Source organism: Musa acuminata, chromosome BXJ2-6 (genome assembly GCF_036884655.1).
Source record: "Musa acuminata AAA Group cultivar baxijiao chromosome BXJ2-6, Cavendish_Baxijiao_AAA, whole genome shotgun sequence".
Classification (NCBI taxonomy): domain Eukaryota; kingdom Viridiplantae; phylum Streptophyta; class Magnoliopsida; order Zingiberales; family Musaceae; genus Musa; species Musa acuminata.
Window position 1 is genome coordinate 13,865,001 of NC_088343.1, and position 21,114 is coordinate 13,886,114.

The window sequence follows — 21,114 nt, forward strand, 5'->3', positions numbered from 1 at the left end:
AATCATGTGGGTGAAAAAAAATTGAGGGCTGAGCTTCGGATGTTGGGGGGTGAATTATTTTAATTCATATCATAAGTTGAAGTTGGCAATCCAATGGACGAAACTAAACTGCTAAAAATACAAAAAAAGGCAACATATGAGAGAGAGACCGAATAATGCAATCATGTATGTATGGGCACACGATTTACATGTTCCTGAAATGAGAGTTTCATGCAAATAATATCCCAAGGAAAAAAAAAAGGAAGGGTGGTATGTATCGGAATAATAATTCACAGACCGAAAAGCTATGCTAGCTAGACTCGCATCCGCTTGACATCAGTCTCGGGTACACTCGTGTCGTTCCCGTTGCCCCTCGTTGAAGGCTTTGCAGCCTGTAAAGAAATCATAGCATCTTTAACTAACCAAATAAGAGTTTCTGAACAATGGCATATCTTTTAAAGATACGCTCCAAACTTACAGTCTCATCAGGAACAATGGCATATCTTTCAGATGGTGAAACCCAGATTTTGCCTGTGAAACACAAAGAAAGCACCGTGAACTTACTTCTGGCACTAGGATCATCCATACAAATCATCATGTACGAGAAGTGGCACTACATGAAGCCATCTATCTATCTATCTAACCTGATGAAGGTGCCACTTTGGAGGATTCTATCTGCTTGCAACCTAGTCCATCCTTGCTTATTACCTCCATCATCTTGGGAGTATTCCTTGAATAATTAGAACCCAAACTCAGAATGCCAGATTTCGTATGAATTGTGATCCGCTATCTTAGAATAAATAACTTTTTTGTACAATAATAAGTACGCAAATAATAAAAAGAAAATGAGCATCCTAGTCGAGCACATTGGTTGGCAATGCAGCAGAAGGTAAAATATTTTGGTCTGTTAAAGATTGGATATTATTAAGGAAAGACTAGCGATCAGCATTAACAGTTCCAAAATATTGGTGAGTCACAAAAATGCATTTACCGGTCAAGAATATCCCCGTGGCCAAGCTGCCCACTTGTGCCTCTGCCCCAAGAGAAAACATTTCCTCTTTCTGTAAGGGCAAGGGTGTGCCTCCATCCACAGGAGATTTGCTTCACTTTCTGCAAATAAATTGAAAAGAAATATTACATGACATGTTGCATAATTGCCTTCAAGCTGAAATTACAGCTTATGATTCCTATCCTGATTAAAAAGGAGCCAGCATCTTTTCTGCTACCATTTTGTTAAAACGTTGCAAAAGAAGGTGGAAACATATTTCAATAATGCATCAACCGTCAAGGTAAATTTAGCATGTCAAAATTATAAGATAGTGATGTACCTGTTCCTCTGGAAGTTTAACTTGCACAGGAGAGCAGTGATCATCATTATCACCAACACCAAGTTGTCCAAACTACATAAGAACCATTTTGTAAGTACAACAGCCGAAAACAAACAAAAAGGGCAATTTCTAAATGCACGCATCATGCCAGTCAGAACATAATTAAAGATTAGTCTAAGTTACAAGAACAGCTAACTATGGTACTCATCGTGTAGATACAAATTTTCTACAAGGGTTAATCTCACAGTACTTCGTGTCTCATTCTAGGAACCAAGAAACAAAGTCAAGCATTAAACTCCTGAATTTCTGATTGGTTTTATGCCATTCTTCCTAGTGCATGAATTCAAGGTTTGAACATACAGTCTCAATAAGATAAATGCGAAAAGTTTGGTATCAATTTAAGACATGCAGTGTGGCAAATGGCAATGATGCTGCACCTACCTTGATGAAGAGTATAAGCTATTTTAAGTGTTGGCAGCATTCAGTAATAGTGCTATTGATGTTTATGTCTTTCAATTTTGACTTTTCACTTTTATCCTGTGCTTGAGAATTTTATATCTTTGCAACATTTTTCACACTACCTGATATATCAGCATTTAAATGTGGCTCGCTAGTGCGTGCAACCAACCTATTGATTTTGCAGTGCAAAATTCTGGAAAAAGTGGCACAGGAAATTGCAGCTATAAACAGGATATTATATTCTCAAATTTTCAGAGATGGCATGGAAGATAACTCACGGTTATGCTACTGTGGTACTTACATGGAAGTACCAAAATGGAATGTCACGGAAACTTCTCTACTATGAGAGAGAGGGGTTCCAACACTTCGGTTCTAATTAGAGCAGTTGACTAATAAAAGCTAAAAATTAATGGATGACATATGAAGCAGCAGATAGTCAGACATATAGGTGGACTAAAGATTGACAATGAATTTATGAACCTTATTCCATCCCCAACCATATAGTCTTCCATCAGACGTGAGTGCCATAGTATGTCTCCAACCACCTGAAATCTGAAACAAAACAAAAATACATCCAAATTAGTAAGTGTAAGTAAGTTTGATTATCTTTGATTCTTAAAAAACAAATAAAAACTGCAGAAGTAGAAGGTAGAATGCTAAATGGATTGAGATTTCTGTGCAGTAAAACACAGTGTTAACATGCTGTATTTTGTGACAGAAAAGGAGTTACCAAGTTGTCAACTAATTAACAGAACATATGATCAAAGAGAATTGTATGCTGTTAGGAAAGAATTAAGAACCTGAGATATACAGCTATCTTTAAGTGCTTCCAACAAATGTGGACTGAGGTGATCCTCAAAATCTCCATGTCCTAGTTGACCATATTTGCTCCACCCGTAGGTGTACAGATTCCCAGAGGAGGAGACAGCGATAGTGTGACGCCATCCACATGCAACAAGAACCATGTTTTCCCCCTACACAAAGTCATTTAAGTCAATATCCTTTTGTTTGTTTAAACATGAGAGGGGCAAATGAAAGTGCAAATAGAAAGTAAAGAGTACCACAGAAGAAATAAGCTATTATTTATTAAAGACAAAATTATGTTCTGCTTAAGAACAAAATTTAAATTAGTTCTTCTAAAAATTATGCAGTTCACAAATTTAAATTGATTATGGTGAATTGTGTTAAAATATCTGCTTATTCTGCATGATCCAAAGAGAACTAGATGACATTATATGAGATAGGCATTTGGGAATAGGATAGGTAGCCACAGAAGGTGCTTTAAGAGAAGCATACAAATTTCAGAAATGCTTGCTACATAGAGAGGGAGGGCCTGGCATATCTCAAGACAACAAAAAGAGAACTAAAGAAGGAAATAAAGAATGCTGAAAGATTATAAGAAAAAATCAGAATTTACTAAAAATCTCCACTGAACAATTCCAAATCCCTCGCTGTCAGCTACTTGACAGCAACAATGGCTGGCTACTTATCCAAAGTGATGATTGACTATTATAAGAGTTTCTGCTTGCATCCATGGGACACTACGTTATCAGGTCACTCAGAACATCGACTTGTAGAGGACATGACTAGCATATGTATCCTAAATTAGAATGCCAAACTCTTCTCTCACTACAAAGCCACTCTCCAGGAAAGGCTTCTTTCTAAGACCTGAAGATTGTCAAAACCAATTAAATCTCTCAAATTCTGAGATCATTCACAGAAACTCTAAAGACTTGTATAAGGATTTTAGTTACTAACAATAAACCTAACTACTATCAGTTTTTAATCCCAATTAAGAAAAAGTTCAAAGTTGATTAATATTAGTAGGATTAGCAATGACCACCAATAGATTGAATTTGGCATACAAACAAGAACTCTAAATGACATTTAACTGTCTGAATGAATCATGCATGCTCTGCAACCTCTTCTCTTGAATTATTATTTTCAGCAAATAAATTTAATTTCAATCATATCAGTTGATAAAATACCGATCTGACCAAGGAAAGGTCATCACTTGCATATTGATAGTATACCAGTGTACCAGTCTATCCAGTTACTAAATCCAGTATCAAACTGAAATTTAAATACTTGATTTTGGGTGTTTTCGTAATACATTTATGGAGGGTGATGACTGTCTAAGTCATAGAAACAACCACTATACTCCAAATTTTCAATGTTGCTCCTAGTCCTTGAAACAACATCAATCATTCACGATAGCAGAAATTTCAGTCCATGACAACATATTATATTGCTTGCAAGCCTATCAGATTCCAGAATGGCGAAGTCCTAGGTGGCAAGTTCTCATTTGTGAAGTCAAACACTTAGTGCATGCAAGTCAAAGACACTTAGGGAAAGAAATTTTTGCATTAGATTGCAGAGTAATTCAATCAACCATTAAACTTGTACCTTGATGAACTACAAAAGAGCAAAAGTTGTACCTTGATGGAAGTAACCTTTTCTGGAGTAAGGCGATCATTACGGTCACCCAAGCCCAAATTACCATAACGACCCCAGCCCCATCCATAGAGGTCACCATCTTCTGTAACTGCTGCAGTATGTTCAGCACCCGCAGCAATCATTTTGACACAAATTCCCTGACAAGTACCCAAATAAAGTCACTTGAGAACAGAATATCCATAAAGGAACATCATCACCTCCAAGAACTTCGAATAAGAAACCACAATCCAGAAAAGTATTTTAACAATGACAGACAACGTGTGTATAATATAACATAGTGATATAGAAATATGTTGATGGTGGTTAAATTTAACTCCAAGGCACCAGAATGAAGCACAACATGAGGTATATCCACAACATGACAAAAATAATTGGAGGCTTTATCTATCATGCTACAAGAAAATAAAGAATTTGAGAATAGACATCAACCCTCCCTTAAGTTTTACTCAATCACAAAAGATCTAGATAACAAGAGAATTTTCCATGAACTAGCCTTTCAAGAAGACAACCTTATTGCCAACTCAGTTTATCTCCATGCAGCAAGCAAGTAGTTCCCAGGGTATCTAGATAGATGTATTCCAAACAGCAGCTCAATCGAGAACAACTAAAACATTATTCTTGAAAAGCTATCATGCAATGAAAATACATTTTTTAGTGAAAGAGGAAGTACATAATCACTCACATAACCCATAAATCTTCAGTTTTATTCACAGAAAATACATAAAATTGTGTTTCAAGGAAGTGGCTTGATAAAGTTATAATGAAGTTGTTAACAATAATCTTAAAAAGTGTCTAGAACATTTTCTGCCACTCTAACAACTTAAGTTTCAAAGAACATATTAAAGCTTCATGGACTGACTTGTCCCAGGAGAGAAAAGTGAGGCAATTTTTGCAGCTAAGATTCGAGCATGTAAACGTATTTACATCTTAAAATAAGAAGCACATATATCTTAATGTACCTGAAAAGCTTGAATCTTTTGTGGTACAAGAGAGTCATCTGTTGTGCCAAGACCTAGTTGTCCATTTTGATTACGTCCCCAACTGAAACAAAAACAGTTTATTATTCATATAAATAAAAAAAGAACAAAAATTTATCAAAAAGAGAGAGGTTGCCAAGGCATCAAGCAATTTGGTGGATGGGCGATTAAAATCCTGGTTTTCAGGCTTATCTAATTAAGGTTTGCATGGTAATTCTCAAATAGATTGATCATAGGGATGTTATTAGGCTTGATTAGTAACTCATTTATGAAAATATGACTTTGTTAGGAGAGTACACAAGACTGTAAAATTTAACGGTTGGCCAATAGGTATCATGAGATCATGTGACTGTTGATCTCTATGACCTTATAACTTATGCAATTTGGCCATTGCAATCACTTCTATGAATAGATTATTAGAGAAAAACCAAAAGTGTGACGTGTTTATGCTTCACTAGAAGAATCGAGTGTTATCCATTTGTCAATGACATATCGTATTGTGTGATCCAAGGATTAAAATATTATATCATACCGGAGTTTTAACATTCGCTCGATATGGTACAATACTACTGTATACCGAGCGGTATATATATATATAGTAAAAAAAATTCGACGTCGCCTCTCTTCTCCCTATGCGAGGCAACGTTGCCATTTTTTTTTACTTTATATATATATATATATATATATATATATATTTATATATATATATATATATATTTATATATGTTTATATATAAAAGTAAAAAAAATGGTGTGAGGCGACGTCACCTCTATATATATATATATATATATATATATATATATATATATATAGAGGCGACATCACACTTATATATATATAAAATATCGCCTGGTATCGGTAGTGGGCGGTCCGTGTGCCAGTCTCCTGACGAACTGGTATGTACCGCCCGGTACGAGCGATATTATTCAAAATTGAAGACCTTGGTGTGATCATTCCTTGATACCTCTGTAAATTGTTTGATTCAACATGAATTTTGTTGATCATGTAGTAAAAATGGGTTGGACTTTAAACTTTTGGCTTTATCTATCTCATATTTGAAGAAAGGTGTTAGAAACCATAAATACTTATGTCTCACTTTTTTTGCAAGCAATGAAAGCATGACCTATTAATTGTGAAAACTTTTAATGGAACATAAATTTTCATGTATGCAATCTACTAAATTTTTGTCTAATAATCTTGATATTTATTTCAGTTTCACTTCAAGAGAACAATTATTTTAAGAATCAGTTAATGTAGCCTTAATCGAGTCTTTTCTTTTCTTTCTCGAAAGATAAAATGTATAAGTTGAGTATTTTTAGCATGTGTAAAATTAATGTTTTAATCGATGCATGGGGCTAACCTGATATACGAAAGAGATAAAAAGAAGAGTATATTTTTGTGCCTAAAAGTTCTTTTACTTTTTGTGAACTTTATTTAATAAATGATGTGATCAGTTACCCTGTATCTAGTCAATTGGAATAAACCTGAAGACTTATAGTCAAAAGATGTGGCAGTAACAATTTTAACAAGAAAATTAGATGTCAATTTTCATGCACCTCGTAGGTTTCATCTCCATGCTTAGCTGGTTACTTGCATCCTAATATAAATTACATGATTTTAGATGCAACTTTTAACCAGACAATCTAACTCGCATGCATATATTTTGTACAGGCATAATAGATGTATTAGCATTCTGGTAAAAAAAAAAATTGTAAATAAATATATTCATTAGTTAACTACTATGTTGTTGGGGGCTCCTAGTTTAACAAAGGAAAAGTATTGTTGAGGACTGATTTGATTTTCTTATGTCACACTGCCACAGACAAGATAATCGGTTACCTTCCCCCCGTGGTCCTCCGAGATAATTCCAAGAATCTTGAAATTTTGCATAATCATTTTAAAAGAAACCAACAAGACAAAGGATAACAAATAGAATGCCAACAGTCAACATGTTGTAAATAGCCAAAGCTCAAAGAAGAGAAGAAATGATTAGTTTAACGAAACAAAATGCCACGAGACCCTCAAGATCAATTTAGCAACTAAGACTTGCCTTTGCACTTCCCCATTCATAGTCACAGCCAAGCAATGGCTATCCCCACAAGCAATTTGTTTAATCTTCAAGCGCTGCAGCGCCTTGATTGGCTGCGGAGTGAACACATCACTAGAGTTTCCATGGCCTAGCCTTCCAAAGTCACCCCTGTATTGTGAAGTCATTGATAATAATGTCATCATATAAGAATCACTGTTAATGGATCTGCATTGCCTCAAAAGCAGTTGAAATCAGATTGCAAAGCGATTTTCCAAGAACATATCATGACAAAAGCCAATGTTCCCTGGCTATGTTTAATATTGTCAATGAATGGTCTAACGCCAGCATGATGGTAAAAAAAAGCTTCTCTCTTATTCTCTGCTGGCAAATATCCAGTTTTATCTATTCAAGGAATCAGGTTCCAAAATCATTGCTATTTCATTTTTTTGTCATCAAACAACAAAACTTATATCAAAATATAGATTGGATCAAATCACTAGTACAAATTTCCACAACCAATGTAATCATGTTTTCAATTCAATTAAGAATTAGATAGCATCTTGACTTCAGAGCTAAATCTTTTATAACTATACATTGGACCATGGATAAGAATGTTGCTGGCAAAATCACCATAGGATTTTTCCAATACATATCATAAATAAGTTTGCAAAAACAACAAATATGCTCGGGCACACATCTAATAAACAAGGAAGGAACAAAGACATGAATCAAGTTCAGAGTCTTAAAATAAGTATGGTGATTAGCATGGGGAAAAAATAATTCATCAGCCATACAAACTTAAACCATAGCATATCTTTAAGATTGCACGATGCTAATACTTGCAGGATCTTTAGATGATTAGAATCATGCGCTTTGAATTTCTCCAAGGTATTGATCTTTCTTGACAAAAATCCTTGGTTGAAGAATAGCTTTTATAAATATTCGCTCACAAAACTGTTGCTAGAAATGGAATCACTCTTTCACTATCTAAATGCTCACTCAAGACTTTCAAATTTAAAGAAATTCAACGGATGCAGCCAAAATGTCACACCCTTTGGGTGTGGATGAAAATTTAATATTACACCCAGTATAGCATGCATATGGCATATTATGCATTTTCTGCAGATGGCACGCAGCTAACATTGCATTAGACAATTTACTCAAGTGACTATAGTTAGTTTGAGGAATATGGCAAGACTGAATAATTGGCATTGGAACAAAGGATAAAAAGACCCCATTCAGCAAACAAATGAAGAAGTGAAATGGCATAACCAGATGGGGAGAAAACATACCATCCCCAACTATACACTTGCTCGTCTGATTCAGAATAAGCTGTTGTATGGTCAGCTCCACAAGTAACAGAAACAATGCTTCGGCTGTCCAATGCACTTAGTAACGTCGGAAGAAGTCTGTCTTCAGCATCTCCATGGCCCAACTGCCCATCTTCACCCCTTCCCCAGGAGCAGATATCACTGCCAGCTGCAAGAAGCTAGCAAACAGTTAAGAGAGCATTACCGCCACTCTTACATCCAAATTACTGAGACATGGGAACTCCAGAATACTGCAAACTGATTTGTTGTCCAAACTGGCTATCCAACCGAAGCCGTAATGCCTATTGTTGGTATGCACAATGAAAGCTTGCTAGATTTATCAGTCATTTGCCGGAAACATGGAACTTTCAGGGATTTCAGTGGTACAACGGAGTGAATGGAGTAAAAATATTTAGTAATATATGCATAAGTTTCAAGTATTGAGAAAAAAGAAGATGATCAAGAAGAGGGTTTTGCCATCTACGCCAACGATTATAGTCTGCTATCAAAGAAGTGATCAAGAAGAGGGTTTGGCCAATTGAAGCGTCTCACTACATGCATTCGGTGGAGCCAAGCGATTCGATCGATCAAAAGGCAGAGTCTCTGAACGGCCCTTTATCCAGATCGAGAAACGAGATTTCTAACTCACAGAGCAGCGCAACGGAGTGGCTGGCGCCGGCAGAGATGAGGAGGACCTCGCGATCCGGCGCGGCGGCGTCTGCTCCGCTCCCTTCCTCCGCCATCAGCACTCCCTTGTCTCTACGTCGCCCTCTCGTTCTCACACTCCCGCCTTAAAAGAACATCTCGAAAAGATACGATAAAATAAGCTAACAATTTCTCTTTGTGCCGGGATTTGACCTTCCTCCCACCAACGTGTTCTTCAAAACAGGGGTATGGCTAGGATGGGTGAAGTACCACCGCCGCTCTCCTCCATCATCATCATCATAGTGATTGGTTGGCTGCATAGCCCAGCATTTAATATGGTGAGCCGACGGGTCTTTCCTTGCCGCCCACAAGTCCACGGGCGTCCCTCTCCTACACACCTCCGCCCCTCCCTCTCCCTCTCTAGTTGCGGTAAGAAAGTTGATTGGGTGAATGCCATAAACCCATTTCAGTCCACGAACGAATAGGATTTTGATTGATAATGTGACGTATCATGGACCAGTTTGATATCAAACTATGGTGATCCAGATACTAAGGTTTGAGCTGTCCTCTCCGGTCTTGATGACAATAAAGTGGTCGTTTTCATGTGTCTGTGCCATATTTGTCGCATTTAAATGCAGCCTCTAGTTTATTGTGGGTCCGAAGTGTGGTAAGCAGGAACATGTGGTCTCTCATTGATTGACATAATAGCCACCGCAAGTCTGCAATGAATGCCACTTTTAAATGATACGAAAAAAAGGTAAAAAAATCACGTTAATATGGGTAGTAAATTGTTGTGAGAAACAACTTTGAGTCGTGGCCTCGGGGCCGACGTGGCTCGGTTCAGATCCGGACGACGGGGATCTCCTTGGGGCGTTCCTCGAGCCCGCTGAGGCGGTCGGGTGCGGTGTCCGAGGGACGGTGTAGCCGTCTCCTCCGGGCAGGAACTCCTCGCCTGCGCGTCCAGAGGGGACTTTCGGCTGCGCACCTGCACAAAGGTCGGGCCGAGGCGCTCGGCCCGACCCCTCCGACGATCAAGTTAGCAGATGTGGAGGGGGTTTCAGATGAAGAAGTGTTTTTGTGTGTCTGTCCCTCTCCTCCATTTCTAATGAACGAGAGGGTATTTATAGGGAAGCATACTGCTTCCTGAGCTGCTCGTTTGCAGGGGGCAGGCTGGTAGCGTCTGACTTTGTGTTGGCGTGGCGTGAAGAATTGAGCTTTGGCAGGATGTTAATGCGTCTCGGTCGGCGTTCCGATCTGCATTGACTAGGTGCTGTTGCGTGAGGCGTCATCTGACGTCAGCCGAGTCTTATCATAATTATTATCCTCATCATATTTCCCCCCTGAAGGAAGTCATGCCGTAAAAGGGGGGGGTCCGAGGCATGGCTTCGACTTTGAGAAACTGTCCTAGCCGAGCGCCTTGCTGGAGGTGTGAGAATCGTGGAGTTTAGCAACTAAGAAGGGTTGGATGTGCAGCGGTGACCCAGGTAGCGTGCGGCCGACGAGCACACTTAGTAGGGCAGGCCGACGCATTGTAACGGACAAACTTCTAAACAAGATGTTGGATGTAATGCTTATGTCTGTCCGTTGTCTTTAGGCACGTTTATACCTTGTACAGCAGGTAGAGGGGCGGCCGAAGGCTAAATAGTCCCATGTTAGTTGGGTTGGTGGCCTCTTTAGGCTTGTAAATAAAGGTTGTCATGTAGACACGTGCGAGAGCTTTTCGGTATGTAATGGACCATTTTACCCTTTGTTGTGCAACTATTCAGAGCTTGTAAAGTCTGTTTGTAATTTGCATTGTCTATGAAGTGTTTTTCGGACATGTTTGCTTGTGGATCCCGATTAAGGCGTTCTCTTTAACCCGTTCTCTCTTTTGTTGGTCCTAAGGGACAATGGGAGGCTTCGGGGAGGCTGACCTTTGCGGACGGACGCGCGAGGGTGCCGCAAGCCTTAGGCAAAACCAGCTAAGGTCGTGACATTATGGTATCAGAGCGGGACAAGCACTCATAGAAACACTTGATATGCAAACGTGGGGGACCTAGTGGGGCTGCATGGAGGGCAGTCAGCAACGCGCGACCGTTTGAGGGAAAACGGGCATGGAGATGTAGGGAAAAGAGTCGCTCAGAGGAGCGGGCATCTGACATTGGCATTCAGAGGAATGGCCAACCCTTCGCGCGAGAGGCACCACGAGAACAGGCAAGCTTGGAAGAATGCGGAGCGCACAAAGGTTGGGATGGCTGAGTTTGAGCTACGGCTCAACGTTGACAACTTTACTTGATGGTGCTCAAGGCAAGCGAGGCGCTTGGCAAAAGGACGAGACCATGCAAAGTGGAATGAGTTGCTTAGCGACCGAAAGAGTTGTGCAAAGCTCACAGAGGTGAGGGGAATTGCTAACTCGAAGAATTCGGTACTCATGCATGGGCTTGTATGCGGACGATGGAATGTTCGTGGCCATCCCAAGGCAGTCGAGACTCGGCGCCATGGAGCATTGAAACTTTCTCTTCGGCATGCGAAGGATACGTCCGGAGGAGGCTGAAGTGTGCAACGAGTTCAGCATGTTGCTAGGCCTTGAGGGGTGCAGCGGTGGCTGTATTGACGTGGAGGCGCAATCTAGCAAGTGCGTTTGCAAGAGGCAGAACAATGCACAGTTTGTTCAGCAGATCGGAGTAGTCCAAGGGGATGGTGGTCTCCGAAACGAAGAGAGATGTTGCTCCAACGGGACAGTTATCCAGGAGGGATAAGTCTCGGCTCTCCAGAGGGAGAATCATGTGAGACGGACTTCACATGTTGAGGAGGAAGTACCTCATAAACAACAACTCCACGAAGCTCAATGGACCGAGCAAGCAGCGAGGAGTTGTCGCATGATCTCGCTCGAGAGAATGCATTGGTGGATGCATTGCGAGATCAAGTGGGGGAGCGACCCAAAGCAACTCAAGGGAGGGCTGACCCGTGGAATGGTGGGCGCGAGGGCCACCATCGACTCAATGCAAAAACGAGGAGCGGAGCAACTTGGGTGTAACTTGGCGAAGTACCCAAGCCGCATGAAGGGAGCCAGCATAGAAGTTGGAACATGGAGCAGAGGCACAGCGCTTTCCCTAGACAGAGGTCAAGGACATGAACTCTTGCAAAGGCAGGAGTAGAATCATGCTGTTCCCTGGGTCCTTCATTCTGACAGAGCGGACTCATCTTGCATGGTGCCAAAGACGAAGGGAGCTTCGGGGCACATGCACCTTATCTCGGAGGAGCATTCGATGGAGGAACTAAGGCGACTCAATTTGCAGAGGCGAAGTTGGGTACAGAAGGCCTTAGCAAGGGGCAAGAGGACGCAGAGGCAGGTACTCTTGAAGAATATGCCACAGTGTTGCCATTCGAGTTGCTATGAAGGAAGCGGTGTGCAGTGGAGATTGTGCTGGTAGGGGTAGAGGCCCAGGATCCAGACAATGGTGCACAAATTACAGTGAAGTCGGTGGACTTCGGGAGCTACTAGGCGACGGACTGTCCTAGAGCGGTGCTTCATCTAGGTGTGACCCAAGAGTGGGTGGATGAAGGTCGATTGCCAAAGGAGCGAACAAAATCGAAGGTGGAGGAGACCCTGCGATGTATTGGCAGAGGCCACACATGGAGGGTTCACAATTCGAGTTTATTCCACAAGGATCAGAATGCAATGGAGATGTCACCAGGAGGCGACATGGTGCAGCGGATCGTGGTGGAACAGTTCGTGGCAATGCGACACACACGACATAGTCCCGTGAGGAATGAGATCATATGGAGGTATGATCGGGAGCTACTGGGAGCTCCGCTTTGGTGAACAACACGACGGCAAGAAGGGCTATGGATTCAAGGAGTGAAGGCCATGGTACCGCAAAGGCGGGTCTTCCGGGCGTGCACCGAATTTTGCATCGGATGAAAACCTTGGTCATCAGCATATGGGGGCTGTGTTCCACCAAGGGAAAAGTTCGAATGCAAGTACCAGTGAGTTCCATGGGAGGGACTTGATCATACAGAAGTATGATCAAAGCAGCTGGAGAGTTGGACTGCTCCAGAGCTCATATTCGCTTAAGGGAGCCCGACAAGTCAGAGGACAAGGTCGAGTAAGCGAACGTTGCTACCAAGGAAGCTAAGGAGAACAGAATCGGTGCTAACTCTACAACGTGATGGCAGAGGCCATGCTTGGGAGTTGCAGTCTGTCTTTCCATCGACCAAACGGACTGCTTGGAGAACACAGTGGTGTTGAAGCAGGGGGTCGAAAGGGGCGAGGAAGCGACGACGAGTCCAGAGGGACTTAGCTACCCAAAATCAAGCATCAGTCAGAATGGAGGTGGACTCAGAGGAGTGCCACAGAGACATTTCTACTGATCATGCAGAAAAGGGATACAGAGGCGAGGCGACGGATAGTAGGGCCATGGGCATGCCAGCGCCATGGTACCGCAGAGGCGGGACTTCCGTGCAAGTCATTGATCCCTTGCTCTCATGGAGGGAGAGCGCTTGGTCGTGAAAGGGGCCGGGGAGGTGGAGCATGCAGAGGCAATCTCCAAGTACCGAGACAAGGCTGAAGGGCAGAGGCCAAGAAACTTCGTAAGACCGGTGTCAACAAGTTTCTCATCAAGATAGCCATAAGTGAAGGACTTCGGGTCATGCAAGAGTGCACGACCAAGGAACGAAGCAGGCAGTACGCGGTGCTGTACCTTTGCTACTCAGTGGAGTAGGCGGCAGGGTTGATGGAGAAGACGGTACAATCCCAAAGGCGACCTCATCTATCAGAGAATTACTCCAAGTTGGGGTGAAAACTTCCCGCATTCCAGAAGTTCGATGGCATTGAGAAGGTGAATCACAGTAGCCAACTCAACGCAAGGAGTGCAAACACTTCAAGTGCTTCAGAAGTGTGAGCAAAGAGCAGGCGAAGACTAGTAACCAGCTCGATGCATGAAGTACAACCTCGAGGAGGCGGGCGAAGTCAAAGTAACCTTTGCCTTCTCAACTCTTAAGAGAATGGGCGAAACCGAGTACCCCAGTTCTCTTATCTATCCAGCAGAGGAGCTCTGCACAAGTTCAAAGACCCTTCGAAGATAATGGAAGACAATAGTTGTCAAATCCTCACCAACGGTGATCAGTGCTACTGAGAGTAGATCGTCCGCTTCATTTCTCAACGAAATGCCAATCGAAAGCGGAAGTGATGCGAACCTACTTGGATGTGACAACTAACTGAAAGAAGAGTCAATGAGCAGATTTTGTGGAGGAAGGAACCAAAACTTCAGAAGTTTGCGAGGCGATGCTCGTTAAAGCTCCAACAAGCATCCACTCAGTTCAAGCAGCATGTGGAAATTTTGAGAGACTGGCGCAGAAAAGATGGTCTTTTCCTTCATTTGGTGGATCCGCAAGAATCGACAAGGATCAACACAACTCAGCCAACCCCACACCAGAGTCAGAGTCATTGGCGAGTTGAAGCAGCATGGCGGATCAAAGGTTCGACTACTCAGAAATAGCAGCGGAGAGCAGCTGGGAGCCAGGAGGCGCATTGCAGCTGGAGCAGAAGATTGAAGACTCAGCAAAGGAGAAGGGTTGCAGTGTTCACAAAGGCTTCGACGAGGACGTCGAAGGGATAAGTGGGGGAGAATGTAACGGACAAACTTCTAAACAAGATGTTGGATGTAATGCTTATGTCTGTCCGTTGTCTTTAGGCACGTTTATACCTTGTACAGCAGGTAGAGGGGCGGCCGAAGGCTAAATAGTCCCATGTTAGTTGGGTTGGTGGCCTCTTTAGGCTTGTAAATAAAGGTTGTCATGTAGACACGTGCGAGAGCTTTTCGGTCTGTAATGGACTATTTTACCCTTTGTTGTGCAACTATTCAGAGCTTGTAAAGTCTGTTTGTAATTTGCATTGTCTATGAAGTGTTTTTCGGACATGTTTGCTTGTGGATCCCGATTGAGGCGTTCTCTTTAACCCGTTCTCTCTTTTGTTGGTCCTAAGGGACAATGGGAGGCTTCGGGGAGGCTGACCTTTGCGGACGGACGCGCGAGGGTGCCGCATGCCTTAGGCAAAACCAGCTAAGGTCGTGACAGCATGGTGTGACCTCGGGGAGCATGGAGCCGAGGAGGACGACGCAGGCGAATTGGTCGCGCAGGTGTGGTCTCAGGGAGCATGGGGCCGAGGAGGACGACGCAGGCGGGCTGGCCGCGCAGGTGTGTCTCGGGAAGCATGGGGCCGAGGAGCACGACGCAGGCGGGCTGGCCGCGCAGGTGTGTCTCGGGGAGCATGGGGCCAAGGAGCTGAGGAGCCGAGGAGCACGACGCAGGCGGGATGGCCGCGCAGGTGTGTCTCGGGGAGCATGGGGCCGAGGAGCCGAGGAGCACGACGCAAGCGGGCTGGCCGCGTAGGTGTGTCTCGGGGAGCATGGGGCCGAGGAGCCGAGGAGCACGACGCAGGCGGGCTGGCCGCGCAGGTGCGTCTCGGGAAGCATGGGGTCGAGGAGCCGAGGAGCACGACGTAGGCGGGCTGGCCGCGCAGGTGTGTCTCGGGGAGCATGGAGCCGAGGAGCCGAGGAGCATGACGTAGGCAGGCTGGCCGCGCAGGTGTGTCTCGGGAAGCATGGGGCCGAGGAGCACGACGCAGGCTGGCTGGTCGCGCAGGTGTGTCTCGAGGAGCATGGGGCCGAGGAGCCAAGGAGCACGACGCGGGCGGGCTGGCCGCGTAGGTGTGTCTCGGGAAGCATGGGGTCGAGGAGCCGACGAGCACGACGCAAGCGGGTTGACCACGCAAGTGTGTCTCGGGAAGCATGGGGCCGAGGAGCCGAGGAGCATGATGCAGGCGGGCTAGCCGCACAGGTGTGTCTCGGGAAGCATGGGGCCGAGGAGCCGAGGAGCACGACGCAGACGGGCTAGCCGCGTAGGTGTGTCTCGGGAAGCATGGGGCCGAGGAGCACCGACGCAGGCGGGCTGGCCGCGCAGGTGTGTCTCGGGGAGCATGGGGCCGAGGAGCCGAGGAGCCGAGGAGCACGACACAGGCGGGCTGGCCGCGCAGGTGTGTCTCGGGAAGCATGGGGCCGAGGAGCCAAGGAGCACGACGCAGGCGGGCTGGCCGCGCAGGTGTGTCTCGGGAAGCATGGGGCCGAGGAGCCGAGGAGCACGACGTAGGCGGGCTGGCCGCGCAGGTGTGTCTCGGGGAGCATGGGGCCGAGGAGCCGAGGAGCACGATGCAGGCGGGCCGGCCGCGCAGGTGTGTCTCGGGAAGCATGGGGCCGAGGAGCCGAGGAGCACGACGCAGGTGGGCAGTCACCCATTATTCCGGCCCTCCTTCTAGCGCCAATCTGTTGTGGGAAACAACTTTGAGCCGTGGCCTCGGGGCCGACGCGGCTCGGTTCGGGTCCGGACGACGGGGATCTCCCTGGGGCGTTCCTCGAGCCCGCTGAGGCGGTCGGGTGCGGTGTCTGAGGGACGGTGTAGCCATCTCCTCCGGGCATAAACTCCTCGCCTGCGCGTCCGGAGGGGACCTTCGGCTGCGCACCTGCACAAAGGTCGGGCCGAGGCGCTCGGCCCGACCCCTCTGACGATCAAGTTAGCAGATGTGGAGGGGGTTTTAGATGAAGAAGTGTTTTTGTATGCCTGTCCCTCTCCTCCCTTTCTAATGAACGAGAGGGTATTTATAGGGAAGCATATTGCTTCCTGAGCTGCTCGCTTGCAGGGGGCAGGCTGGTAGCGTCTGACTTTGTGTTGGCGTGACGTGAAGAATTGAGCTTTGGCAGGATGTTAATGCGCCTCAGTCGGCGTTTCGGTCTGCATTGACAAGGTGCTGTTGCGTGAGGCGTCATCTGACGTCAACCGAGTCTTATCATAATTATTATCCTCATCATAAATAAATAAATAAAAACTAATTTTGCTGATAGAATGTTGTAGTAAATATTTGCGGATGGGGTCTGTTTCAAACCGTCGTCACATCGAATATTATGCATGCAGGCAGATCGTCCAGAAAGAAATATAGGGCCTACTGGGCCTTGAATCATATCCATGCAGAGAACAAGCACTTCGAGATTTGGAATAAGAGATTTGAATCATCCATGCAGTGAACAATCTACACTGGAAGGAAGAAAACAAGGCCGGAAAATAAAATACAAGGAACAATAGATGAAAGGTAATATAGATCTTGTCTCAAGAGAACGATCGGAAGAAAGGCCCAATAAGTCTCGTGAGATCAGACTTTCAAAGGTGGTGTCAGTGACATAACATGCGGGCATCCAAGCGCCCTAATGCCATCAGGCTTTTCGCTACCAAAGTAATTCAAGATAGAATAACTAATTGGGTTCCGTTGCGATATTTTAGCCAATATAGACTAAGTCCACTACGGAACGATTCCTCGAAGATATTCTTGATGGGAGGAAATCTTCTGAGATCTCATCTCATCGTAGACCCTCTGCTCTCGCCTATTAAAGGACAGGATCTCTAGGGGTTGAGGGTGTGTTAGTGTGTTAGAGCGTCATAACGTTGACACGTATAGACGCACCTCTCCGTTGAGGGATTAAGTTATTCTCCTCAACTCTCCCCCAAAACCCTCTCCCCAAATCCATCAATCTGTGTGATCCTGTGAAAGGATAGGAAGAGAGGAGAAAGGGTCTACTCTTCGCACTCCCTGCAGATTCCGCAACGCGATCGGATTAAAGACGGAGCCTGCAGCAATCTTGGATCACGGTGCTGAGCAAATTCAATACATAGATCTATACGATGCGTACCTTTTGATGCCATCCGTTCAAAGATCTTGTTTGATCTGCTCAGCACCGTGATCCAAGATTGCTGCAGGCTCCGTCTTTAATCCGATCGCGCTGCGGAATCTACAGGGAGTGCGAAGAGTAGACCCTTTCTCCTCTCTTCCTATCCTTTCACAGAATCACACAGATTGATGGATTTGGGGAGAGGGTTTTGGGGGAGAGTTGAGGAGAATAACTGAATCCCTCAACGGAGAGGTGCGTCTATACGTGTCAACGTTATGACGCTCTAACACACTAACACACCCTCAACCCCTAGAGATCCTGTCCTTTAATAGGCGAGAGCAGAGGGTCTACGATGAGATGAGATCTCAGAAGATTTCCTCCCATCAAGAATATCTCCGAGGAATCGTTCCGTAGTGGACTTAGTCTATATTGGCTAAAATATCGCAACAGAACCTAATTAGTTATTCTATCTTATTCAATTATAAAAAGGGCCACATATTCTAACATTCTCCCACTTGGCCCATTAATTGATAAGATATAAAAGAGATACAAAATCAAAACAAACAAAACAAAATTTGTTTGAAAACAATTTTACCTAATTGGATTCCAAAAAAAAAAATTTGAAAAGCATTTTATACATGGCCATGTTTTAAAATAAGCCAATAAGTCCAATAATCACAATAATACTATATTAAGTCCAACTATCAATGCGAGTCATAGCGGTTGTATTTCATCAATGTCATACTCTCTTTTATGTACCACAACATTGTTAGTCTTTCCTAACATAGTCCATAATGACCCCTGTAATTTGTCTTGTCAAGACAATCCTGCTATTACATTCAACCATAATATGCATAAACATAAATGTAAACAGGATAGCAGAAACAGATAACTTTAATTAAGTAAAATGTCAATAATAGCATCCACATAAACATGCATCACCATATCCTTTATGACTTGCTCACAAGCCCCATTCTAAGAACATGTTCTTTGAATATTTTGAACTGTAAGGCTTTTGTCAATGGATCAGCAATCATCATAGTGGTGCTCAAGTTCTCAATTGATACTTGCTGTTTCTGGACTCTTTCTCTAACCACCAAGTACTTTAACTCAATGAGCTTGGAACCACTAGAGTACTTGCCATTCTTAGAGAAGAAAACTGCTGCGGTGTTATCACAAAATATCTTCAGCGGCTTGGCAATTGAGTCGATCACACCAAGTCCTGAGATAAAATTTCGCAACCATAAAGCTTGATTTGTGGCCTCAAAGCATGCCACAAATTCAGCTTCCATTGTTGATGATGCAATAAGCGATTGCTTTGCACTTTTCCAAGAAATTGCCCCACCAGCTAATATAAATACAAATCCTGAAGTGGACTTCCTGCTGTCGAGGCAATTTGCAAAATCAGCATCTGAATATCCAGTTACTTCAAGCTGATCAGATCTCCTATATGTGAGCATATAATCTTTTGTCCCTTGTAGATATCTCATTACTTTCTTTGTAGCTTTCCAATGTTCCATTCTTGGGTTGCTTTGATATCTTCCCAGCATTGCAACTGCAAAACTGATATCTGGTCTTGTACAGGTTTGAGCATATAATAGACTTCCAACTGCGCATCCATAAGGAATATTCTTCATTTGATTCTTTTCTAAGTCATTTCTTGGGCACTGGTTTTGATTGAATTTTTCACCTTTAGTAATAGGCACATCATTGGTTGAGCAAAGCTGCATATTAAATCTCTCCAAGATACGATCAATATATCCTTTCTGAGACAATCCTAATAATCCTTGAGATCTATCTCTGAATATCTCAATGCCAATAACATAGGATGCCTCATTCATATCAACCATCTTAAAGTTCTTGTTGAGAAATATCTTGGTTTCGTGCAATAAACCAAGATCACTACTGGCAAGTAAAATATCATCCACATATAAGACCAATATAATAAACTTGCTCCCACTTACCTTCAGGTATATACACTGATCAACAGTGTTTTCCTTAAATCCGAAGGAAGTAATGGTATTATGAAACTTTATATACCATTGTCTGGAAGCTTATTTAAGGACATAAATGGATTTCTTAAGTTTACAAGCCCAACTTTCTTTTCCCTTTTCTATGAATCCTTCAGGTTGTTCCATATAGATTTCCTCATCTAGATCCCCATTCAAAAATGTCGTTTTCACATCCATCTGATGCAACTCAAGATCATAATGAGCTACTAATGCCATAACGATTCTCAATGAGTCCTTTTTAGAAACAGGAAAAAAAGTCTCATTATAGTCGATGCCTTCCTTCTGAGAAAAACCTTTGGCCACAAGTCTGGCTTTATATCGTTCGATATTGCCCGTTGAGTCACGTTTTGTCTTAAAGACCCATTTACAACCGACTCTTTTACAATCATTGGACAATTCAACGAGATCCCAGCCATCATTCTGTACCATTGATTTTAACTCTTCTTTCATTGCATCATACCATTTTTCAGAATCGTTACTTTCTATGGCTTGTGAAAACGATAAGGAGTCTCTTTTTATTCCTATATCATAATCTGATTCTTGTAGATATACAACATAATCATCAGAAATGGCATGTTTCCTTTTCCTTTGAGATCTTCTCAAATCTGCCAATTGTGATTGTTCTACAAGATCATCAGCGACGACATCAACATCATGTGAGAGTTCTTGGCTGTTATTTTCTTGTTCACCCTCATCAATACTCTCATTGATTTGAGGAACAACAATCTATCGGACAGGAGATGATATGGGAGAATTAACCTGAATCTCCTCAATATCAAAATTAATCCTTCGAGATTTTTCACTCCCACTGATTTCACCATTTTCTAGGAATTTTGCATTACCAGATTCTACTATTCTCATACTATGATTAGGGCAATAAAATCTGTATCCCTTGGATTTTTCTGGATAACCAATAAAATATCCTGAAATAGTTCTTGGATCCAATTTCTTTTCATGTGGATTGAATACTCTTATCTCTGCAGGACACCCCCATATATGTAGATGTCTCAGACTGGGCTTCCTACCAGTCCATAACTCAAATGGAGTCGATGAAACTGACTTGCTAGGAACCCTGTTCAAGATGTACACAGCTGTCCTAAGAGCTTCACCCCACATTGACTCAGGTACAGAGGAATAACTCATCATGCTCCTAACCATATCCATCAGAGTACGATTTCGCCTTTCAGCAATACCGTTCTGCTGTGGCACACTTGGTAATGC

General features: G+C 43.4%; 1 protein-coding gene across 1 annotated transcript; it reads right to left on the reverse strand.

The window, feature by feature from the left end:
* Positions 1-137: 137 nt before the first annotated feature.
* On the reverse strand, positions 138-9,604 carry LOC103988072 (ultraviolet-B receptor UVR8). Its single transcript, XM_009406583.3, has 12 exons — positions 9,190-9,604; positions 8,523-8,709; positions 7,252-7,398; positions 5,183-5,264; positions 4,205-4,360; positions 2,567-2,740; positions 2,247-2,318; positions 1,308-1,379; positions 971-1,089; positions 624-709; positions 458-510; positions 138-371 (listed from the first exon to the last, which is right to left on the reverse strand). Exons 1-12 carry the CDS (start codon positions 9,281-9,283, stop codon positions 294-296), a joined length of 1,320 nt encoding a protein of 439 aa, XP_009404858.2. The 5' UTR covers positions 9,284-9,604; the 3' UTR covers positions 138-293.
* Between the last annotated feature and the right edge of the window lie 11,510 nt (positions 9,605-21,114).